The sequence below is a fragment of the Sus scrofa genome, chromosome 6 (assembly GCF_054392235.1).
Source record: "Sus scrofa isolate SSC_HxYL_T2T_F1_AM1 chromosome 6, Sscrofa_HxYL_maternal_Yorkshire_Landrace_v2.0, whole genome shotgun sequence".
Classification (NCBI taxonomy): domain Eukaryota; kingdom Metazoa; phylum Chordata; class Mammalia; order Artiodactyla; family Suidae; genus Sus; species Sus scrofa.
The window spans coordinates 29,705,460-29,726,514 of NC_139388.1; the positions used below are offsets into that span (position 1 = coordinate 29,705,460).

At 47.0% G+C, this 21,055-nt stretch overlaps 1 protein-coding gene across 4 annotated transcripts in view; it reads right to left on the minus strand.

Annotated features, from left to right (window-relative positions):
- Window positions 1-3,570: 3,570 nt before the first annotated feature.
- Window positions 3,571-21,055, minus strand: part of GFOD2 (Gfo/Idh/MocA-like oxidoreductase domain containing 2) — a 54,301-nt gene continuing 36,816 nt past the window's right edge. For 3 of the 4 annotated variants that reach the window (XM_021094103.2, XM_021094107.2, XM_021094105.2), the window contains exon 3: window positions 3,571-5,126. In XM_021094103.2, the coding sequence (XP_020949762.1) occupies window positions 4,228-5,126 (899 nt within the window). In that variant the 3' untranslated portion in view covers window positions 3,571-4,227. The remainder of the gene's footprint in view (window positions 5,127-21,055) is intronic. The other variant, XM_084960107.1, reaches the window with a different exon arrangement.

The window sequence follows — 21,055 nt, forward strand, 5'->3', positions numbered from 1 at the left end:
CCCTGACCACATCTTTCCTTTCTTACCTTCCCTCTCTGCATGTGGGGCTTCCCCTCCCCAAATGCCTTTTTTTCGTCACCCTCCACCTGGCTAGTATACATGCACCCTTGGAGACTCACCACACCTTGACTCCTTACACGCTGCTGTCATTGTGGGCTACATAACTGTCTTTGGGACTAGACTGTGAACTCCCCAGGGGTATATGTCACTGCACTGCATCCACCTAGCAGAGGGCCCCCATAAAAGGGACCAAAATAAGGAGACCAGGGTGGGGAGCTGAGGAAGCTGCAGAGAGGGACAGGTTAGGATCTGAAAGGCTGGGGCCATCCAATGTCCAGAACTATATGTGGGGCCCCTGGAGTAATGGCCTGGCCATTCAGGTAGAGATGGGGTGGACAAGCCCACATGGAAGTAGAAAGAAAATGGGCATCAGTAATTGCCTTGTGGTGCAGTGGGTTAAGAATCCAGCATTGTCACTGCAGTGGCCCAGGCCACTGCTGTGGCCCAGGTTCAATCCCTGGCCTGGGAACTTCCCCAGGCTGTATCCATGGCCAAAAAAAAAAAAAAAAAAAAAAAAGACAGAAAATGGGCATCAACCCAAGCTGCTCCCTCCGTTTGGGGTCACTTGGGTGCTCCCTGGTCCTCGATGGCAAGGCAACAGGGCAAGCTGCAGGGTCAGGCCTTTTCCCTGGGTAGTGACTTGACTGTACCAGGGTTCACTGTCCACGTAGACTGAATGTCCATAGGAATGAACATGGATTCTCCAGGATTTTTCAGAGGTAAAGGGCTCTTCAAGATAGCTGAGCTGGACCTCCTTACTTTATGGCTGAGGAAGCAGAGGCCTTGAGAGGAGTAGCCTTACTTGAAACCATACCCTGGACCCGCCTTTCCTAAGCCCTGCAGATCTCTGGACCTGGGGGCGCTCTGGCTAAGGCCTGATACGAGAAGGCTGTGCATCTGCTTTCTCTGTGTGGTCTCCAGGGCTGGAGGTGTGGGCCAGGCCAGCAGTGATAAGGAAGATCTCTTCCTATCTTCTCACAAAATACTCGGTAACCACAGAAGAACCAGTCTACATTTCCCAGGGCTTATTACTTGATAGGCTTGTCTAAGCAGAGTGGGTCATAGTAGCCACAGAAAGGAATAAGCCACTACTGTTCCTAGAAGCTCACTCTAAGTGGGAAATGCTGAGGCAACATAATTCAAAGAGACATCTGCCCCTGAAGAGCTAAGGACCAAGGCTGTGGGACCACAGATGGTGGGAGTGACTGCCCTTTTGCCCAGAGGAAGAGCGAAGAGGCAGGGTTTCCTGAAGAGCTGGGTGGTCTTCCAGGCAGAAGATATGCCAGGGATGAAGCCTCACTAGTGTGGAAGATGTCAGCCCCATGTAGGAGGGCCACTTAGCATGGCTGAAGCAGAGGCAAGGCCATCAGGAGACTAGGTTGGGTGAGTCTGGGAGTAATGAAGAGGCGTAGAGGCAAGAAGAGACCTTGGCCTGACATTTTGGAGAGGCTTCATGGGGAGTAGTGTGAAGGGAAGAATAAAGAAGGGAAAGACGGGACAGGGAGGTGAAACGACTGCTGCCATTGTCTGGGTGAATATGAGTCCTAGATTTGGTTGGGGGTTGGAAAATAAACAAAACTATTTTGGAAGTTCTCTTCTGGTTGCTGTAACAGAGAGGAAAGCTAACTGCATTTTCACTGGCTTGGAAAAACTACTTTGACCCAAGGAACGTCCTGAGGTTGGGGCAACAGGACCTGGGAGGTTATACTGCCTTCATCCAGGAGGGGGCGCTGCAGGACAAGTTTGGAACCAGCTAGGGTACTCAGTCACTCCTGGGAACCAGTACCCTGCTGGCTTCTTTGGCCACAGGCATTTGGGCCACTTCAAAGTACACATCCTGCGTAGGACCAATCCAAGAGCTACATGACCGTAAAGATGCCTGAGGGACAGCCATGGGCCTAGGCTCTGGGGAGTGGACACAGTGTCCTCATAAAAGTAGCTCTGTCCTAAGCCCACATACAGTCTGCCCCAGAACTTCTCAAGGTCCATCTGTGTAAACAAGAGGTTTTGCTGCAGAGCCCTACAAAACCTAAGTGCCACTGTGGGTCAGCAACATGACCCTTTCTTAAGCAAGAGCATCTTAGATGTGATGGATGCATGTACTTTCTTGGTCAATCCCCAAATTTAGGGGGGAACCTCAATAACCTAATAACACAGAGGGATGACCTGGGGGATGAGCTGGGAGTAAGGGGGCAGCGTCTCCTTCAACTCTGTGAGCATCCTGCCTGGTGGGGCTCTCTCTACAGTGCACCTCCTAATTCAAGCCAGGCTGAAACTTTTTTTTTTGCTTTTTTCCTATGCCGCAGCTCACAGCAACGCCATCCTTAATCCACTGAGTGAGGCCAGGAATCAAACCTGAGTCCTCATGGATGCTAGTTGGGTTCATTACCGCTGAGCTGCAAGGGGAACTCCCCAGGCTGAGACTCTTGCTGTGGAGGGGAGGTGGTAACCTAGATGGGACCCTAGTGGGGAGGAGAAATGCCTGGGCCCTGAGAGTCTGAGAAGCCAGAAGCATTGCGGAAGGAGCAGTTCATGGTCAGCTCCGTAGTCAGAGGACCCTACCAGGCTCCTGACTCCTTCACTTATAACTTACAGAAGGCAAGTAACTGCCCCTCTCTGCCTCAGTTTTCTGCTCTGAATAATGGGAATATTAATAGGAGTACCTCATGGAGTGTTTTGGATATTAAATAATACATGGGAACTATCTACCCTAGGGGGCCCAGCAAGCAATAAACACACCCCAACACCAGCTTCTGTTATTTTTTCTCACAAGGACAAGGTTTGAAACCAGGATGAAACAGGAGCCTGATGACTCCTATAAGGGGTGCCAAGAGGAAGAAAGCGCCCTCTTTGAGCCCTTCTCTTGCTGGCAACGAGTCCAGGGAAGGGCAGAGATGGAAGGTTAGAGAAGGGAAGAGTTTGATCCAAGCTTAATCCTGGCAGAGGAAACAAAGGGGTGAATGTGTTCTTTCCTGCTGCACCACCTGCCCCATCCTGGCCCTGACAGACAGGGTTAAATTAAAAGGCTCTCCCCCGGAGAACAGATTAATAAAGCGGATGGAGACTGGCTGGCTGGGCCAGGGGGTACTCGGCCACACCCCTTCCAAGGGGCAGCGCCTTCCTCAAGTTCATCCTGTCTAGCCTCCTTGGGGCTAATTCCTTGGTTTCAACAACAGAATGCCTCCCAACCCCCAGTCTAGAGAGACCCCACACACTCTCCCATCATCTCCCTTAGACATCAGACCCCATAAGCCCCCTTCAGGAAGCCTCGGGTGCTGTTTGCTGAGGAAAGACTTCTTGGAGGGCTCCTGGGATCCAGGGTAGAGGGAAGAAGCCAGGAGGTGAGGGCAGGCAGTGGTGGGAGTTCGTGTGGCCCACCAGACAGTGATGGATCCAGAGCGATCAGAACTGCCGTGGAGCCACGAGGGAAGAGAAAAACAGAAACAATCTACAGCAATCAACAAGCTTCCATTATTAAAGAAACCCAATCTGCTAAACAACCAACAACCATAGTGTCAGACTTTCTGATTTATTTACTAACATTATCAGATGTTCCAGAGCTCTCCCTGTCTCCCCTCTGCCAAATCAAGGGCCCTCTGCCCTAGGTCAACAGTCCCTGAGAGCTCACCTACTGAAGAACCCCTCCTCCCTGCCAGGGAAGGGGCAGCCTGGAAGCCGGAAGGTTGCCTGGGAGAGAGGGCAGGTGTGGTTCCCTGAGGGATGACTCGCTGCCCTCACTGTTCCTGAGAAGCCCTAGCCCAGGAAGGGCATGGAGACAGGGCCTCTTGTCATTTCTCCTCTGGCATGAGCAATAAGCCAAGCTGGCTCCCAACTCTGCTTTCTCATCCAGTTAGGACCACAACTTAGGCTTTGCTGGCCCTGCTCACCAACAAACTATGCAGACACCCAGGGCAGCTCCGCCTTGCCCAGTGTGCCAGCCCTCTCAGCCAGGGCAGCAGGAATGTGCCCACCCCACCAGACAGAGGAGTAAATGTGCAATGGAGGGGGCATTCTCCCGGGGCCAGCTTTGGATTCACCCAAACTCAACCCCACCCAAGTTGACGCGTCAAATGAAAGACACTGTCTGTGCTGTAGCCAAGTGTTCCCATCACAGCTCCTGGTCCCTCCCTTGTCCTTTGCCCCATGGCCAGGAGCCCATGTGTAGGCTCACAGGTTATTCCGCTGGAGTGCCTCGCATAGGTTCTGGTTGGCGTCAGGCTCCTCCGTCAAGACCTCCACAGCCTCCCACTCCCCGGATCGGCTCGACCGTTTGATGGCATCCACCACGCTCTGCATGTAGAGCCCATCCTCGAAGGAGGCGGCCATGGAGACAGGGGTGTGGTCCCATGTGCGGCGGTCCCCTTGTCCCTGGAAGGACTGGCGCAGGGCCTGTACCATGTAGACCATGCCCTTCAGGTAGAGCAGTGGGACATCCTGGGGCCCCTGCTCAGGCAGCTCCGTGCCCACAGCCAGCGAGTCCCTCAGCAGCAGCTCCTCTTGCGTGGCAGAGTTCTTCTGCCCATAGAGGTCAGCTCCCCGGGCGACAAGGCGTCCCGCAGAGCCTACCACCATGACTTCGTGCACAAAGGCACCTGGCATGTTGAAGTTGAGTGTTACTGTGCTGCACACCCCCCCTCCCATGAGCATCTGGAAGAAACAGAAGTCATCGCTGGTGACGTGCCGGATGCCACGGATGGCTGCATTCTGCCTCACAAAGGTCTTCAGCAGCCCATGCACCTTCTCAGCTCTCCGGCCAGTCAGGTGGGTCAGTAGGTCCACAATGTAGGTGCCCATGGTGTGCAGGCCTCCGCCGCCCATGAGTTCATCACAGATCCAGCCATAGTTGGGGCTGAGCAGGCTGCCTGAGTAGACACGAGCATCACAGATCATCACTGCACCCACGTAGTGCTCAGCAATCAGCTGCTTCATGCGCACGAAGGCAGGCAGGAAGCGCAGCACGTTCCCCACCAGGCTCATCAGCTGTGGGTAGTAGCGAGAGGCTGTCACCATCCGGAAGGCATCCACTGAGGTTGCTGCCTTCTCACAAACCACGTTCTTCCCAATACCTGAGAATAAAACACAGCAAGAAATCTCAAAGTTCCAAGGAGTTTACACTGGGAAAAGAAAAATCCATTTCTGGAGGACAGATGACTCAGGTAAGCTGCCTCTGAGACTACATGGTGGCCTGGGACAAGAGGAAATGTGATCGGCCTAGTGAAAATGGTACTCAGTGCTAGACTGGAAAAGAGTTATGGACTCAAGAAAGAGAATTAAGTTCTTCTTTTTCTTTTCTTTTTTTTTAAGGGCCACACCCATGGCACATGGAAGTGTCCAGCCTAGGGGTTGAATCAGAGATGCAACTGCTGGCCTACACCACAGCCATGGCAATGCAGGATCCAAGCTGCACCTGGGACCTATACCACAGCTCAAGGCAATGCTGGATCCTTAACCCACTGAGAGAGGCCAGGGATTGAACCCATGTCCTCATGGACACTAGTCTGGTTCGTTATTTGAGCCACAATGGGAACTCCAAGTTTTGTTTTGTTTTTTTGCCACGCCCGCAGCATGAGCAAGTTTGTGAGCCAGGGATCCAACCTGAGCGACAGGAACAACCCAAGCTGCTGCAGTGACAGTGCCAGATCCTTAATCCACTGCACCATAGGGGAACTCTGAGAATTAATTTTTTTTTTTTTTTTTGCCTTTTTAGGGCCGCAACTGCAGCACATGGAGGTTCCCAGGCTAGGGGTCCAATCGGACCTGTAGCTGCCAGCCTATGCCAGAGCCACAGCAACATGGGATCTGAGCCACATCAGCGAACTATACCACGGTTCACAGCAACACCAGATCCTTAACCCACTGAGTGAGGCCAGGGATCGAACCCATGTCCTCATAGATGCTACTCGGGTTCGTTAATTGCTGAGCCACGACGGGAACTCTGAGAATTAAATTAAAAGGGAAAATGAGTTCTCCTGTGGTATAGCAGGTTAAGGATCTGGTGTTGTCACTGCCGTGGCTTGGTTAATGCTGTGAAGCAGGTTCGATCCCCAGCCCGAGAGCTTTCACATGTCACATATGTGGCCAAAACAACAACAACAACAAAACCCCCACCCATAAAATGAAAGGAGAAAGCACAAGCCAGGAGTGGGAAGTAAAGAGAAATGGTACAATGTTCATTTTATGTGTCAACTTGGTTAGCTTATGGAGCCCATCAAATACTAGTCCAGACACTTCTGGGAAGAAATCTTTAGATGTGATTAACATTTAAACCAGTAGACTCTGATTAACATTTAAACCAGGGACTGAACATGGGTCATCAGACTCTGCTGATTATGTGGGTAGGCTTCAACTAACCAGATGAAGGCCTTGAGAAAAGAGACCGAAATTCCCTGAAGAGGAAGGAATTCTGCCTCCAGACTGCCTTCAGACTAAAGTCTGCAACATCAACCAACTCATGCTGGAATTCAGATTTGCCAGCTTCTACAATAAATAGTGTGAGCCATTTATGAGGGATTACCCAGGGCCTATAAGCAATGCAGAAAACTAGACAGACAGCTGGTAGTATCACTCACAAAGGCATTAAAGGTTGAAGGGTAAGTATGGGGTGGAATCTTTTCCATTTTTTGGGCTGTGTCCATAGCACACAGCAGTTTCCAAGTGAGGGACTGAACCTGAGACACAGCACTGACAACACTGAATCCTTAACCATTAGGCCACCAGGGAACTCCAAAGAGAAGCTCACTTTTTTGGGGCGGGGGTGGGGTGGGGTGCTGTGGCTCGATGTGGAATCTCAGTTCCCAGACCAGGGACTGAACATGGACCACAGTGGTGAAAGCACTGAGTACTAACCACTAGACCACCAGGGAACTCCCAGGGCGTAGAATTTTTATCTTCCTTTCCCAAGTCCTCCCTATCTTAGTCAATGGCAATTCCATTCTCCTAGTTTCTCAAAACAAAATCACTGAAGTCAGTCTTGCATCCTGGTTTCAATCATCAGTAAATCCTGTTGGCTAAGCCTTCAATCTGTATCCAGAATCTAACCAGTTCTCTAACTACAACTGCCACATTCCTCATCCAAGTCACCACTGACATTTGCCTGGATTATTGCAATGCTAACTTAACCAAAAAAGGTCACCCTCAATCCCTTCTCAACACAACAGCCAGGGTAATTCTGTTGAAATTTAAGATGGGTCAGATCATATCTCTGATCTGCATCAAACTCTCTTGATAGCTTCTCATTTCAAAAGAACCAAAAGTCAAAGTCCTTACAGTGACCTACCTGCAAGGCCATACATGGTGTGTGTGCCCCTCCAAAGTCTTCCTTTCTTTTTTGTCTTTTTAGGGCCGTACCCATGGCATATGGAGGTTTCCAGGCTAGGGGTTGAATCAGAGCTGTAGCTACTGGCCTATGCCACAGCCACGACAACATGGGATCTGAGCTGTGTCGGGGACCTACACCACAGCTCATGGCAATGCTAGATCCTTAACCCACTGAGCGAGGGCAGGGATCTAACCCACGTACTCATGGATACTAGTTGGGTTCGTTAACCACTGTGCCACGATGAGAACTCCCCAAAGTTTTCTTTTTGATCTCTTTGCCTACCGTCCTTCCCCCAGCCACTGAAGGGGGGAAGGGGGCTGCTGGGCACAAAGAAAGCCCTGGTGGCTGGGGAGAGGTAGTGACTGCTAAACAGAGAGGACTGCCAGGCAGGGCCAGGCCCCATCACTGTGGCTGAGACATAGGGTCTTGGAGAGCCTTCTAGTTGAAGACCATGTGAACAATGTGCACATTTAGGTTTCTCCTCCAAGCCTGAAGGCCCAGATCTCAGGGCAACCAGGTCAAGGTTATACTGCTATGGGCGTGTGCATCTCTAATAACCCTCAATCCCCTGAAAGCTTTCTGAGTGTTTTCAGACAGGGCAATTGTTGGGACACAGATAACATCTGGCAGCCCTCTGAAGGGTGCAGCTTCTTCTGATGGATTTGGATCCTCATCTGGCCACCTTACAGCAGAAACAATAGGACCCCAGGGTGGCTGACTGCCTAGAAAGGGCTATTTATTGGTATTGGACTTGAGCTTTGGAGCTAGACATTTCTGTGTTCAAATTTTGGATCCCTCACTTGATTGCTGAATGACCTGGGACATTTCTAAACCAGAAATGGGCTCTGGCTTACTACACTGTAAAAAGACAGTCACAACCATCTCGCAGGGTAGAAGAAAAGAGTAAGTCAAACAAAGCAGTCTCTGTAAAAGTGTGTGGCCGAGCACAGCTCTGTCAATGGTACTTTTTTTTTCAATTGCTTTTTAGGGCCGCACCCGCAGCATATGGAGGTTCACAGGCTAGGGGTCCAATCGGAGCTACAGCTGCCGGTCTACACCACAGCTCACGGCAATGCCATATCCTTAACCCACTGAGCGAGGCCTGGGATCGAACCTGCAACCTCATGGTTCCTAGTCGGATTCATTTCTGCTGTGCCACGACAGGAACTCCTGAAAAACTATTTTTAGAAAATAGTTTAAAGGCCAACATGAACATAGATGTGTTTTCTTATTCTATGTCCTGTTTATCAGGCCTCTCACAGAGTTAGGCCCAGCTCAGCCCTTTGGAAAGCTCCCATCGTGACAAAGCCCACAGGAGATAGTTTAGTGCCTTTGGCCAATCATTCCAAGCTTCCCTCATTTCCTTCCCCCTTGCCTGTCACCCTGACCCTCAAGAACCCCACAGAGTATTTTCCATTTGCATATGTGAGATTCTAGAGTATGAACTCCCAGTGTTATAAACCTCAGTGCTATAGCAAGGATCAGTAGCCTATGACATAATTCAATCTCTGCCACTTTACAAAACTCTTGATATCTCCTGCTCTTCTCTGAATAACAAAAGCTTTACAACAGGTTCCAGTAGAACACTAGGAGAATGGCTAGTCAGCATCACACGTCCAAGGAAGGGAGCAGTGTAGACAAGGCAGGGGGCCAAGGCAAAGGGAGAGGCCCTTGCAATGGGGTCCAGAGCAGGATGGGGCCCTGCAGGGGGCCTCTGATTGCTATCACTATCTGCTCTTGGAGGGTCTCCAATGTTTCCCCACACTTGTGGGATTTTAGGATTAGGGACAGGAAAATCACAATACTGTGTGAGAATATAGGCGCTTGGCTGCAGACCACATGGCTGACCAGGGAAATAATGAGCAATTAGGTTCTCAGATACTCCATCTGAGAGGTGCAGCTCTGGCCAGTCCAGAGGTTTCCAGCTGTAACTAGTCACAGAAGGGGGTGGGGTGGACACTGCAATGTGGGGAGGAGAGAAGGTGGGCCGGGAGGAAAAGGAGTTCTGTGGCTGCTCAGAGTTTGATGGTGATAAAACTAGAATAAGCAATCTGTTTCCTGCCATGAGAGGTCAGGGAAGAGGGAGAGGGCTTCCTTTTGAGTTTGAACAACAGGAGAGCTTTTGAACTTGGGACCCAGTAGTAGTATCAGCGTGGGAATAAAGGCTATCCTGAGTTAAACAGGCTCCAGCAGGCTAGCTGCACGGAGCCTGTACCTTTAGGAAGACTGGGGTTGCCTTGAAAGACATGTCTGTTTAAGTCTATCTAGCTTTCCTGTTAGTAAGAGAGATTACAGAAGCTAAAAACTGCTTTTTGTCTCCAGAGAATGGGAAAAGCATGGATGCTGACTGCTATTAGTTCAGATCTTCTGGAGGGTGAAAAAGTTCCAGGCTGCAAACCCCTCTCCAGCTCATACTCCCCAGATGACCTAGGAGTGAAGCATGTCTGAGAAGCTGCCCCAGATCACCTTTGTTCCCTACTAAGGAACCACAGGTTCATAGCTCTGGGACGACACCCCTGTTTCCCTATCCAGAGGTGTGGGACTAGATAAATGATTTCCAATAGTAGGGTAGAGGAGTTCAATCATGGCTCAGCAGTTAACGAACCCAAGTAGCATCTATGAGGACGTGGATTTGATGCCCGGCCTCACTCAGTGGGTTAAGGATCCTGCGTTGCTGTGGCTATGGTGTAGGCTGGCAGGTGTAGCTCTGACTGGATGCCTGGGAACCTCTATATGACAAAACAAAAACAAAAACACAAACACAATAGGGTAGAGGAGCAGCCCCAGGCAAAGTATCACTTCCATGTTTTACAAAGTCCATGGGTTTTACCTTTTTTTTTCTTAAATAAGGAAGGTTCTGCTACTTAGAAAAATAAATTTAAAAGCCACCAGACTGGATCACTGCTGCCCACACCCCATTCTCTCCTGGGTCAATGGCCTCTGTTAGCTCCCTGGCTCACACTAGCAGACTAGGCTTGCACTGGTAGAATTTGTGAACACCTTCACTAAATCAGTGTGCCAGGCCCTGTGCCAAGCTCCAGGGATACACCAGGCATGGTCTCTACTTTCAGACAACTTACAGTTTAGTGGGAAAGAGAGCCAGTAATCAAATACAGGCAGAAATGCACTTCTAATAAGTGCAATGAAGATGATATAAATGTTAATATGAGAGCATACAGCAGGGACTTGACCTGGACTGGGTCTCGTATTCTTGGGATTAAATTATCTGGGTCAGGATGCTTGAGAAGTGACCTCTTGATATCTCAAGAGTCCATGGGGTGACTTCCCCTTGTGGTGAAGAAGAAATGAGCCTGACTAGTATCATGAGGACGTGGGTTTGATCCCTGGCCTCACTCGGTGGGTTAAGGATCCACCGTTGCTGTGAGCTGTGGTGTAGGTTGCAGACATGGCTCAGATCTGGCATTGCTGTGGCTGTGGCGTAGGCCAGCAACTGCAGCTCCAATTCAACCCCTTGCCTGGGAACCTCCATATGCTGCAGGTGTGCCCTCCCCCCAAAAAACAAAAAAAAACCCAAAAAACCCATGGGAGAAGGGCTGGCAAACTTAATGTTTTTCTGATGAAGCACACAAGTGCCAAGAACTGGCACAGAAGCTTACCTTTTAGTGGCAGATTGAAGAAAACATTCAACTGTGACAAAAATGCTGGGGTACTCTGCACATTAAAAAAATATTTTTCTGGAGTTCCCGTCGTGGCGCAGTGGTTAACGAATCCGACTAGGAACCATGAGGTTGCGGGCTCGGTCCCTGCCCTTGCTCAGTGGGTTAACGATCCGGTGTTGCCGTGAGCTGTGGTGTAGGTCGCAGACGCGGCTCGGATCCCGTGTTGCTGTGGCTCTGGCGTAGGCCGGTGGCTACAGCTCCGATTCAACCCCTAGCCTGGGAACCTCCATATGCCGCGGGAGTGGCCCAAGAAATAGCAACAACAACAACAACAGACAAAAAGACAAAAGACAAAAAAAAAAAAAAAAAAAAAATTTTTTTCTGACACCCTTCTACCATGTACCAAAATAAACTCAAAATGGTTTAAAGGCTTAAGTATAAGACGAGATACCATCAAACTCCTAGAAGAGAACATAGGCCAAACATTCTATGATATCAACCATACAAATGTTTTCTTAGGTCAGTCTCCCAAAGCAATAGAAATAAAAACAAAAATAAACCAATGACACCTAATCAAACTTACAAGCTTTTGCACAACAACATCAACAACAACAAAATCCCAAATAGAAAACCTATGGAATGGGAGAAATTAGGTGCAAATGATGCAATGACAAGAGCTTAATCCCCCAAATACACAAAAAACTCATACAACTCAATTGCAAAAAAAACAAACCCAATTGAAAAATGGGCACAAGAAGACATGAATAGACATTTCTCCAAAGATACACAGATAGACAACAGGCACGTGAAAAAATGTTCAACATCACTAATTATTAGAGAAATACAGGAGTTCCCGTCGTGGCGCAGTGGTTAACGAATCCAACTAGGAACCATGAGGTTGCGGGTTCAGTCCCTGCCCTTGCTCAGTGGGTTAACGATCCGGCGTTGCCGTGAGCTGTGGTGTAGGTTGCAGACAAGGCTCGGATCCCGCGTTGCTGTGGCCCTGGCGTAGGCCGGTGGCTACAGCTCCGATTCGACCCCTCGCCTGGGAACCTCCATATGTCGTGGGAGCGGCCCAAGAAATAGCAACAACAACAAAAGACAAAAAAGACCAAAAAAAAAAAAAAAAAAAAAAAAAAAAAAAAAAAAAAAAGAAATACAAAATCAAAGTACAACGAGGTACCACTTCACACGGGTCACAAGGGCCATCATTACTAAGTCTATAAATAACAAATGCTGGAGAGGGTATGGAGAAAGGGGAACCCTCCTACACTCTTGGTGGGAAAGTAAATTGGCACAAACCTATGGAAAACAATGTGGAGGTTTTTCAGAAAACTAAATATAGAACTACCACATGATCCAGCAATCCCACTCCTGGGCATATATCCACACAAAACTTTCCATGAAAAAGACACATGACCCCTATGTTCATTGCAGCACTACTCAAAATAGCCAAGACATGGAAACAACCTAAATGTCCACTGACAGATGAATGGATTAAGAAGATGTGGTACATATACACAACGGAATACTACTCAGCATAAAAAAGAACAAAACAGGAGTTCCCCTGGGGAGCAGCGAAATAAATCCAACTAGTATCCATGAGGACGCAGGTTTGATCCCTGGCCTCTCTCAGTGGGTTGGGGATCCAGCTGTGAGCTGTAACGTAGGTCAGAGATGTGGCTCAGATTCTGTGTTGCTGTAGCTGTGGTATAGGCCAGCAGCTGCAGCTCCAAATCGACCCCTAGCCTGGGAACTTCCATATGCTGTGGGTGCAGCCCTAACAAGAAAAAAAAAGAAGAAAAGAACAAAATAATGCCATTTGCAGCAACATGGATGGAGATTCTCATACTAAGTAAGACAGAAAAAGAAAAAAATACCATATGGTATCACTTATATCTGGAATCTAATTACGCCACAAATGAACCTATCGACATAAAAGAACGAACCTCATGGACATGGAGAACAGACTTGTGGTTGCTGAGGGGGAGGGAGCAGGGTGGACTGGGAGTCTGGGGTTAGTAGGTGCAATCTATAGCATTTGGAGTGGATAAACAATGTATAGCATAGGGAACTATACCTAATCACTTATGATGGAACATGATAGAGGATAATGTGAGAAAAAGACTATATATATACATATATACACATATAAAACTGGATCACTTTGCTGTACAGCAGAAATTGACAGAACATTGTAAATCAACCATAATTAACAAAATATTTTCCTGAACCACGTCCGAACTGAGAAATAAAACATTACTAGATTCCCTCCCTCTCCTTTAAGCAACTCATGGGAAAGCTGTAAAGATGAAATGTGAAGTGGAAGAAAATGAAAAATCAAACCAATAGTAGTAAATAAGATGCCACAGACAGAGTGATATAAAAAGTACACTTATCTGGGAGTTCCCGTCGTGGCGCAGTGGGTAACGAATCCAACTAGGAACCATGAGGTTGCGGGTTTGATCCCTGGCCTTGCTCCATGGGTTAAGGATCTGGTGTTGCTGTGGCTGTGGCGTAGGTCGGCGGCTACAGCTCTGACTGGACCCCTAGCCTGGGAACCTCCATATGCCATGGGAAGCGGCCCTAAAAAAGGCAAAAAAAAAAAAAAAAAAAAAAAAAAAAGAAGGTACACTTATCTGGAGGAGAAGTCCAAGGATTAGTTTTAGAAAAAACTTATAACCTTATTAGAAAAAAATGAATAAGAATGAGGACAAGAGGAGTTTCCTGCTGTGACACAATGGACTAAGAATCTGACTGCAGCAGCTCGGGTTGCTAAGGAGGTGCAGGTTGGATTCCTGGCCCTGTGCAATGGGTTAAAGGATCTGGTGTTGCTGTAGCTATGGCGCAGGTCACAGCTGTAGCTCAGATTAAATCCATGGCCCAGAAACTTCCATATGCCATGGGTGTGGCCATTAAAAAAAAGAAAGAAAAAAGAATGAGGGCAAGAAATAATCTTAATGGTCTCAGAAGTGAGATAAGGGAGTTTCCCGTCATGGCTCAGTGGTTAACGAATATGACTAGGAACCATGAGGTTGCGGGTTCAATCCCTGCCCTTGCTCCGTGGGTTAAGGATCCGGCGTTGCTATGAGCTGTGGTGTAGGTTGAAGACAAGGCTCGGATCCCATGTTGCTGTGGCCCTGGTATAGGCCGGCGGCTACATCTCCGATTACACCCCTAGCCTAGGAACCTCCATATGCCACGGGAGTGGCCCTAGAAGAGACAAAAAGACAAGACAAAAAAAAAAAAAAAGTGAGGTAAGAATATAATCTAACAGGAGTTCCCGTCGTGGCGCAGTGGTTAACGAATCCGACTAGGAACCATGAGGTTGCGGGTTCGATCCCTGCCCTTGCTCAGTGGGTTAACGATCCGGCGTTGCCGTGAGCTGTGGTGTAGGTTGCAGATGCGGCTCGGATCCCGCATTGCTGTGGCTCTGGTGTAGGCCAGTGGCTATAGCTCCGATTCAACCCCTAGCCTGGGAACCTCCATATGCTGCTGGAGCGGCCCAAGAAATAGCAACAACAACAACAACAACAACAAAAAAAGACAAAAGACAAAAAAAAAAAAAAAAAGAATATAATCTAACAAGCTGAAGAAAATGCAGTTGTGCCTATGGCACTAAGACTTAGTGAGATGCTATAATCTTACTATTTATGGGCCTTGGTTTCTGTAAATGAAAATGAAGATGCTGGATGAGACCAGTAGTTCTCAATCCTTAGTGTGTACTGGAATCATCCAGAATGCTTGTTCTAACAGACTGCAGGCCTCACCTGAAGAGATTCAGAAGGGCTGGGATGTGGCCTGAGAATCTGGATTTATAACAATTTCCCAAGGTGATGCTGATGCTGCTGATTCAGCATCTCTGAGAACTGCTGGACTAGACACTCTCTCCATGGCCCCTGCAAGTCTGACATTTCTCTGATTTTATACCTGTGAATTCCAGAGGGAAATACAATACTACTGACAGGTATCAAAAGTTTCAGAAGAACAGTCTGTGTCATATACGTCCACATAGCTGTAAATGTACAAAGGTGCTGTATGCCTTACTTTATTGCTTCTCGGTCTCTATGACTTAACCTTTTATAGTGCTTAACAATGTAAGACGGATCCTTAACAGAGACTTTATTTATTTATTTTTTTAATAATTTTTTTATTTTCCCACTGTACAGCAAGGGGGTCAGGTTATCCTTACATGTATACATTACAATTACATTTTTTCCCCCACCATTTGTTCTGTTGCAACATGAGTATCTAGACATAGTTCTCAATGCTATTCAGCAGGATCTCCTTGTAAATCTATTCTAGGTTGTGTCTGATAAGCCCAAGCTCCCGATCCCTCCCACTCCCTCCCCCTCCCATCAGGCAGCCACAAGTCTCTTCTCCAAGTCCATGATTTTCTTTTCTGAGGAGATGTTCATTTGTGCTGGATATTAGATTCCAGTTATAAGTGATATCATATGGTATTTGTCTTTGTCTTTCTGGCTCATTTCACTCAGTATGATATTCTCTAGTTCCATCCATGGTGCTGCAAATGGCATTATGTCATTCTTTTTTATGGCTGAGTAGTATTCCATTGTGTATATATACCACATCTTCTGAATCCAATCATCTGTCGATGGACATTTGGGTTGTTTCCATGTCCTGGCTATTGTGAATAGTGCTGCAATGAACATGCGGGTGCACGTGTCTCTTTTAAGTAGAGTTTTGTCTGGATAGATGCCCAAGAGTGGGATTGCGGGGTCATATGAAAGTTCTATGTATAGATTTCTAAGGTATCTCCAAACTGTTCTCCATAGTGGCTCTACCAGTTTACATTCCCACCAGCAGTGCAGGAGGGTTCCCTTTTCTCCACAGCCCCTCCAGCATTTGTTATTTGTGGATTTATTAATGATGGCCATTCTGACTGGTGTGAGGTGGTATCTCATGGTAGTTTTGATTTGCATTTCTCTTATAATCAGCGATGTTGAACATTTTTTCATGTGTTTGTTGGCCATCTGTATATCTTCTTTGGAGAAATGTCTATTCAGGTCTTTTGCCCATTTTTCCATTGATTGATTGGCTTTTTTGCTGTTGGATTGTATAAGTTGTTTATATATTCTAGAGATTAAGCCCTTGTTGGTTGCATCATTTGAAACTATTTTCTCCCATTCTGAAAGTTGTCCTTTTGTTTTCTTTTTGGTTTCCTTTGCTGTGCAAAAGCTTTTCAGTTTGATGAGGTCCCATGGGTTTATTTTTGCTCTAATTTCTATTGCTTTGGGAGACTGACCTGAGAAAATATTCATGATGTTGATGTCAGAGAGTGTTTTGCCTATGTTTTCTTCTAGGGGTTTGATGGTGTCCTGTCGTATATTTAAGTCTTTCAGCCATTTTGAGTTTATTTTTGTGCATGGTGTGAGGGTGTGTTCTAGTTTCATTGCTTTGCATGCAGCTGTCCAGGTTTCCCAGCAATGCTTGCTGAATAGACTTTGTTTTTCCCATTTTACGTTCTTGCCTCCCTTGTCAAAGATTAATTGACCATAGGTGTCAGGGTTTATTTCCGGATTCTCTATTCTGCTCCATTGGTCTCTCTGTCTGTTTTGATACCAGTACCACACTGTTTTGATGACTGTGGCTTTGTAGTATTTCTTGAAGTCTGGGAGAGTGATGCTTCCTGCTTGGTTTTTGTTTCTCAGGATTGCTTTGGCGATTCTGGGTCTTTTGTTGTTCCATATAAATGTTTGGATTGTTTGTTCTCGTTCTGTGAAAAATGCCATGGGTAATTTGATAGGGATTGCATTGAATCTGTAGATTGCTTTTGGTAGTATGGCCATTTTTACAATATTGATTTTTCCAATCCAGGAACATGGAATATCTTTCCATTTCTTTACATCTTCTTTGATTTCTTTGATTAAAGTTTTATAGTTCTCGGCATATAGGTCCCTTTACCTCCTTGGTCAGGTGTATTCCGAGGTATTTGATTTTGTGAGGTGCAATTTTAAAAGGTATCATATTTTTGTATTCCTTTTCTAATATTTCATTGCTGGTATACAGAAATGCAACTGACTTCTGAATGTTAATCTTATATCCTGCTACTTTGCTGAATTTATTAATCAGTTCAAGTAGTTTTGGGGTTGAGTCCTTAGGGTTTTCTATGTATAGTATCATGTCATTCTTAACAGAGACTTTAGATGATTGTGATATATTTCTTATGGGTTTAAGATCTGAAGGAGCTGATCTAAAATTAGAGCATTTCAAGAGCTATGCTAAGTAATTATGCCCTTTTTCTCCAGCTTTAAAAATATCAAGGATCTAACATTTATATTCTTAATGAAACACAAGAGACATAGTCACATTATTAGAAAGAATAAAAAATAAAAGGAAAGAGAACTAGGTGGGGAAAACAGCAAGACCCATTCTTTCCTCCTCCTGTAATGTATATATAAAGAGACTCATACATGGGAATACACAGTGAGGTGGACTGGCAGGGAGGGTCTTTTGGGATGCTGACTCTGAGGACATTTAGATACACTGAATTTTTGCAACTAGCCATGCATGTGGCTGTTCTGTTCTCCATCTAAACAGTGTACAGGAACCAGACACTTTCAGAGCTTCACATTACAGGAGGAAAGAATGGGTCTTGCTTTTAAGGCATTAATTTAAACATAGTCTACCAACCTATAGAAAAGTTTTTCATATTTGAAATGACTTAGAATGCTTAGTTTCATTTCTAGGCTACATTCGACTCAGTGAACATTTACCTAATAAATATCCAGAGGAGGAGTTCCCATCGGGGCACAGCGGAAACAAATCTGACTAGGGACCATCAGGTTGCCAATTTGATCCCTGGCCTGGCTCAGGGGGTTAAGGATCCGGTGTTGCTACAGCTCTGATTAGACTCCTGGCCTGGGAACCTCCATATGCCATGGGTACGGCCCTAAAAAAAAGCCAAAAACCTCAGAGGAGACTCCTACCATGTCTATATGTATGTATATATTTATATCTTCACCTGCGGCACATGCAAATTCCCAGGCTAAGGATCAAACCTGAGCCACAGGATCTTCAATTTGCTGAGCCACCAGGGTACTCCCTTACTCTTTATTTTTTACCGATTTTTCCCCCTATTTATTTATTTATTTTATTATTATTATTTTTATTTTTTTGTCTTTTTCCCTTTTCTTGGGCCGCTCCCGTGGCATATGGTGGTTCCCAGGCTAGGGGTCTAATCAAAGCTGTAGCCACTGGCCTACACCAGAGCCACAGCAACGTGGGATCCAAGCCGCATCTGCGACCTACACCACAGCTCATGGCAACGCCAGATTGTTAACCCACTGAGCAAGGCCAGGGATCGAACCCGCAGCCTCATGGTTCCTAGTCGGATTCGTTAACCACTGCGCCATGACGGAAATTTCATTCCCCTATTTATTATTTATTTACTTACTTATTTATTTATTTATTTATTTTCTCTTTTTGCTATTTCTTTGGGCTGCTCCCGCGGCATATGGAGGTTCCCAGGCTAGGGGTCAAGTCGAAGCTGTAGCAACCGGCCTACACCAGAGCCACAGCAACGCGGGATCCGAGCCTTGTCTTCAACCTACACCACAGCTCATGGCAACGCCGGATCATTAGCCCACTGAGCAAGGGCAGGGACCGAACCCGCAACCTCATGGTTCCTAGTCGGATTCGTTAACCACTGCGCCATGACGGGAACTACCCCCTATTTATTTATTTATTTATTTATTTTTTTTTTGTCTTTTTTTGTCTTTTTGTCTTTTGTTGTTGTTGTTGTTGCTATTTCTTGGGCCGCTCCTGCGGCATATGGAGGTTCCCAGGCTAGGGGTCGAATCGGAGCTGTAGCCACTGGCCTACGCCAGAGCCACAGCAACACGGGATCCGAGCCGCGTCTGCAACCTACACCACAGCTCACGGCAACGCCAGATCGTTAACCCACTGAGCAAGGGCAGGGACCGAACCCGCAACCTCATGGTTCCTAGTCGGATTCGTTAACCATTGCGCCACGACGGGAACTCCCCTATTTATTTTTTGAAGTGAATTTAACTTAAACAAATCTGCTCTGCCACTTGGGATAACATGAAAGCCTGGCTTTCCCTTGTAATGTGATGCCAGTGTCGTCCTTCTTGGTCAGTACTGGGAGGCAGTCATAGATCATGCTGGAAAGGCTGAATGATACTCCCATTTCACAGGGGCCCACAGGGGTTGAGAGGGACAGAAAAAGGGCCAGAAGTGGGGTCTGATGTCAAGGTCAGTTTGGTGCTCTGCCTACAGCAGTTCATGTACTCACACCCACGCATTTGGGAAAAACTAGAGGAGTTCTCCTGGCCTCTTCCCAATGTGCTAAAGTCAAGTCAGACAAGAAAGGGAGGGAAGCAGGAAAGGAGTGAGGAGGACACAGGGAGTGAACTTCATGGTCACAACAGGCTCAGTGACTCCTTTAGGTCCTGAGTGGGCAGTGCCTGAGGGCAGATCCAGCTGACCTGGGCTCCCCCAGCCCAAGTTAGCCTTGGGATCGAGAACAGACCAAGGACCCCCATTCACATCCTCCTCTCTCCTGACAACAGAGATATGAAGAGAAGGCTGACGGCCCTGCTTCACTGAAGGCTGAGACACAAGATTCTAGAAGCTTCTGGTCAGCCCCATCCTTCCTGTTTATAATTAATGGTCCAAAATCTAGCGTTTTCCTGTACCGGGGACCTGAAAACAACAGGCTTGTGCCCAAAGAACCCTGGGTTTCCTTATTTTCCTTACACAGCTTGGAAATAGCCTCTGTGGGGACCCTAAGATTCAGGAAGACTGAGCGCCTCTAGAACTCTGCCTCTACACACACCCAGCCTCACCAAGCACAAGGAACAGCAAGAAGTCAAGGGACCATGGCAGCTTGATTCCCTTGAATCCACACTCTGTTAAAGTATTGGCTTAAGTTTACTTCTAAACCCAGTCTGGGAGCATCATCTGACCTAAGAATCTAGGGCCAAGAGTGTCACAGGGCTCCAATGTCATACAGTCTCAAAGAGGGTTCTCTGGAAAGGACAAACCACCTTTAATTTTTGGCCAAAACTTACATGCCCCAAATCAACAACCAGACTCATGCTCCTGCTCAATTCAATGAACATGTATTCTCTCCAACCCACTGGGTTAGATGTGACAGATACTCTCTTATCCTCAAAACAAGGGAAAGACAAACAGCAGAGCCTTGGACCCTCCACCATGGTAGTGGCCAAGAGTGGTGGTCAGCCTAATGGTATGCCAATTCCTGGGCACAGAGATCTCTGACTGCTTCAGAGAGACACCTGGTTCCTATCACCTTATGGAAAACAATTACCGTGTCAATTGATTATTTGCTACCTGAACTGTCATTTAACTCTTTTCTCATTTGCCTTGCAATGTATGATACTTCTACATTCTTCAATTGGACTGTGAAATCTGAAAGTAGAGAGGGCTCTGATCCAACACTGCTTTGAATATCCAGAATGACATCAGGACAGTGGCTGACACAATGGAAGCATTTAAAAAAATGGCTAGATGCATGTTTACTGGTTTGTTTTCCTATTAAATTAGATTCTGACTCATACAAGACAAAGAGAAGAATTTTTCTTCAGTTGACAGGAAAGAGAAGCCCAACAGGAACTGCAGAAGAGCTCACCCAGCCAGCCCAGCCAGGAGCAGGCGGTGGCTGAGCCACTGCTTCCTGTGGGAGCAGAGATGTGAGCTGGTTGACCCACGGATCCTGTCAGGGAAACCCAGTGCTGTCAGAGAACCTTCCTGCCCTGTGGCACACAAAATTGCAACGTTTGGCAGGAAGGGTGTGTGCTCAATCTAGTCAAGGACTGACAAAACATGGGAAATGGCAGCCTTGCTACACACCCTCCCCTCCTCTCTGTGGCGCCGCTGGCAGAAATGGAAGAACAAATGCATCACAATGGCCAATTCCCCAGAGCCCACCCAGGTCTTTGAACTCTGACTTGACAGAGCAAACTTTACAATGACTGAAATGTAGTCATATCTAGCCTCTGTGACAGGACAACTCTTTTTTTTTTCCCCTTTTTAGGGCCACACCCACGGC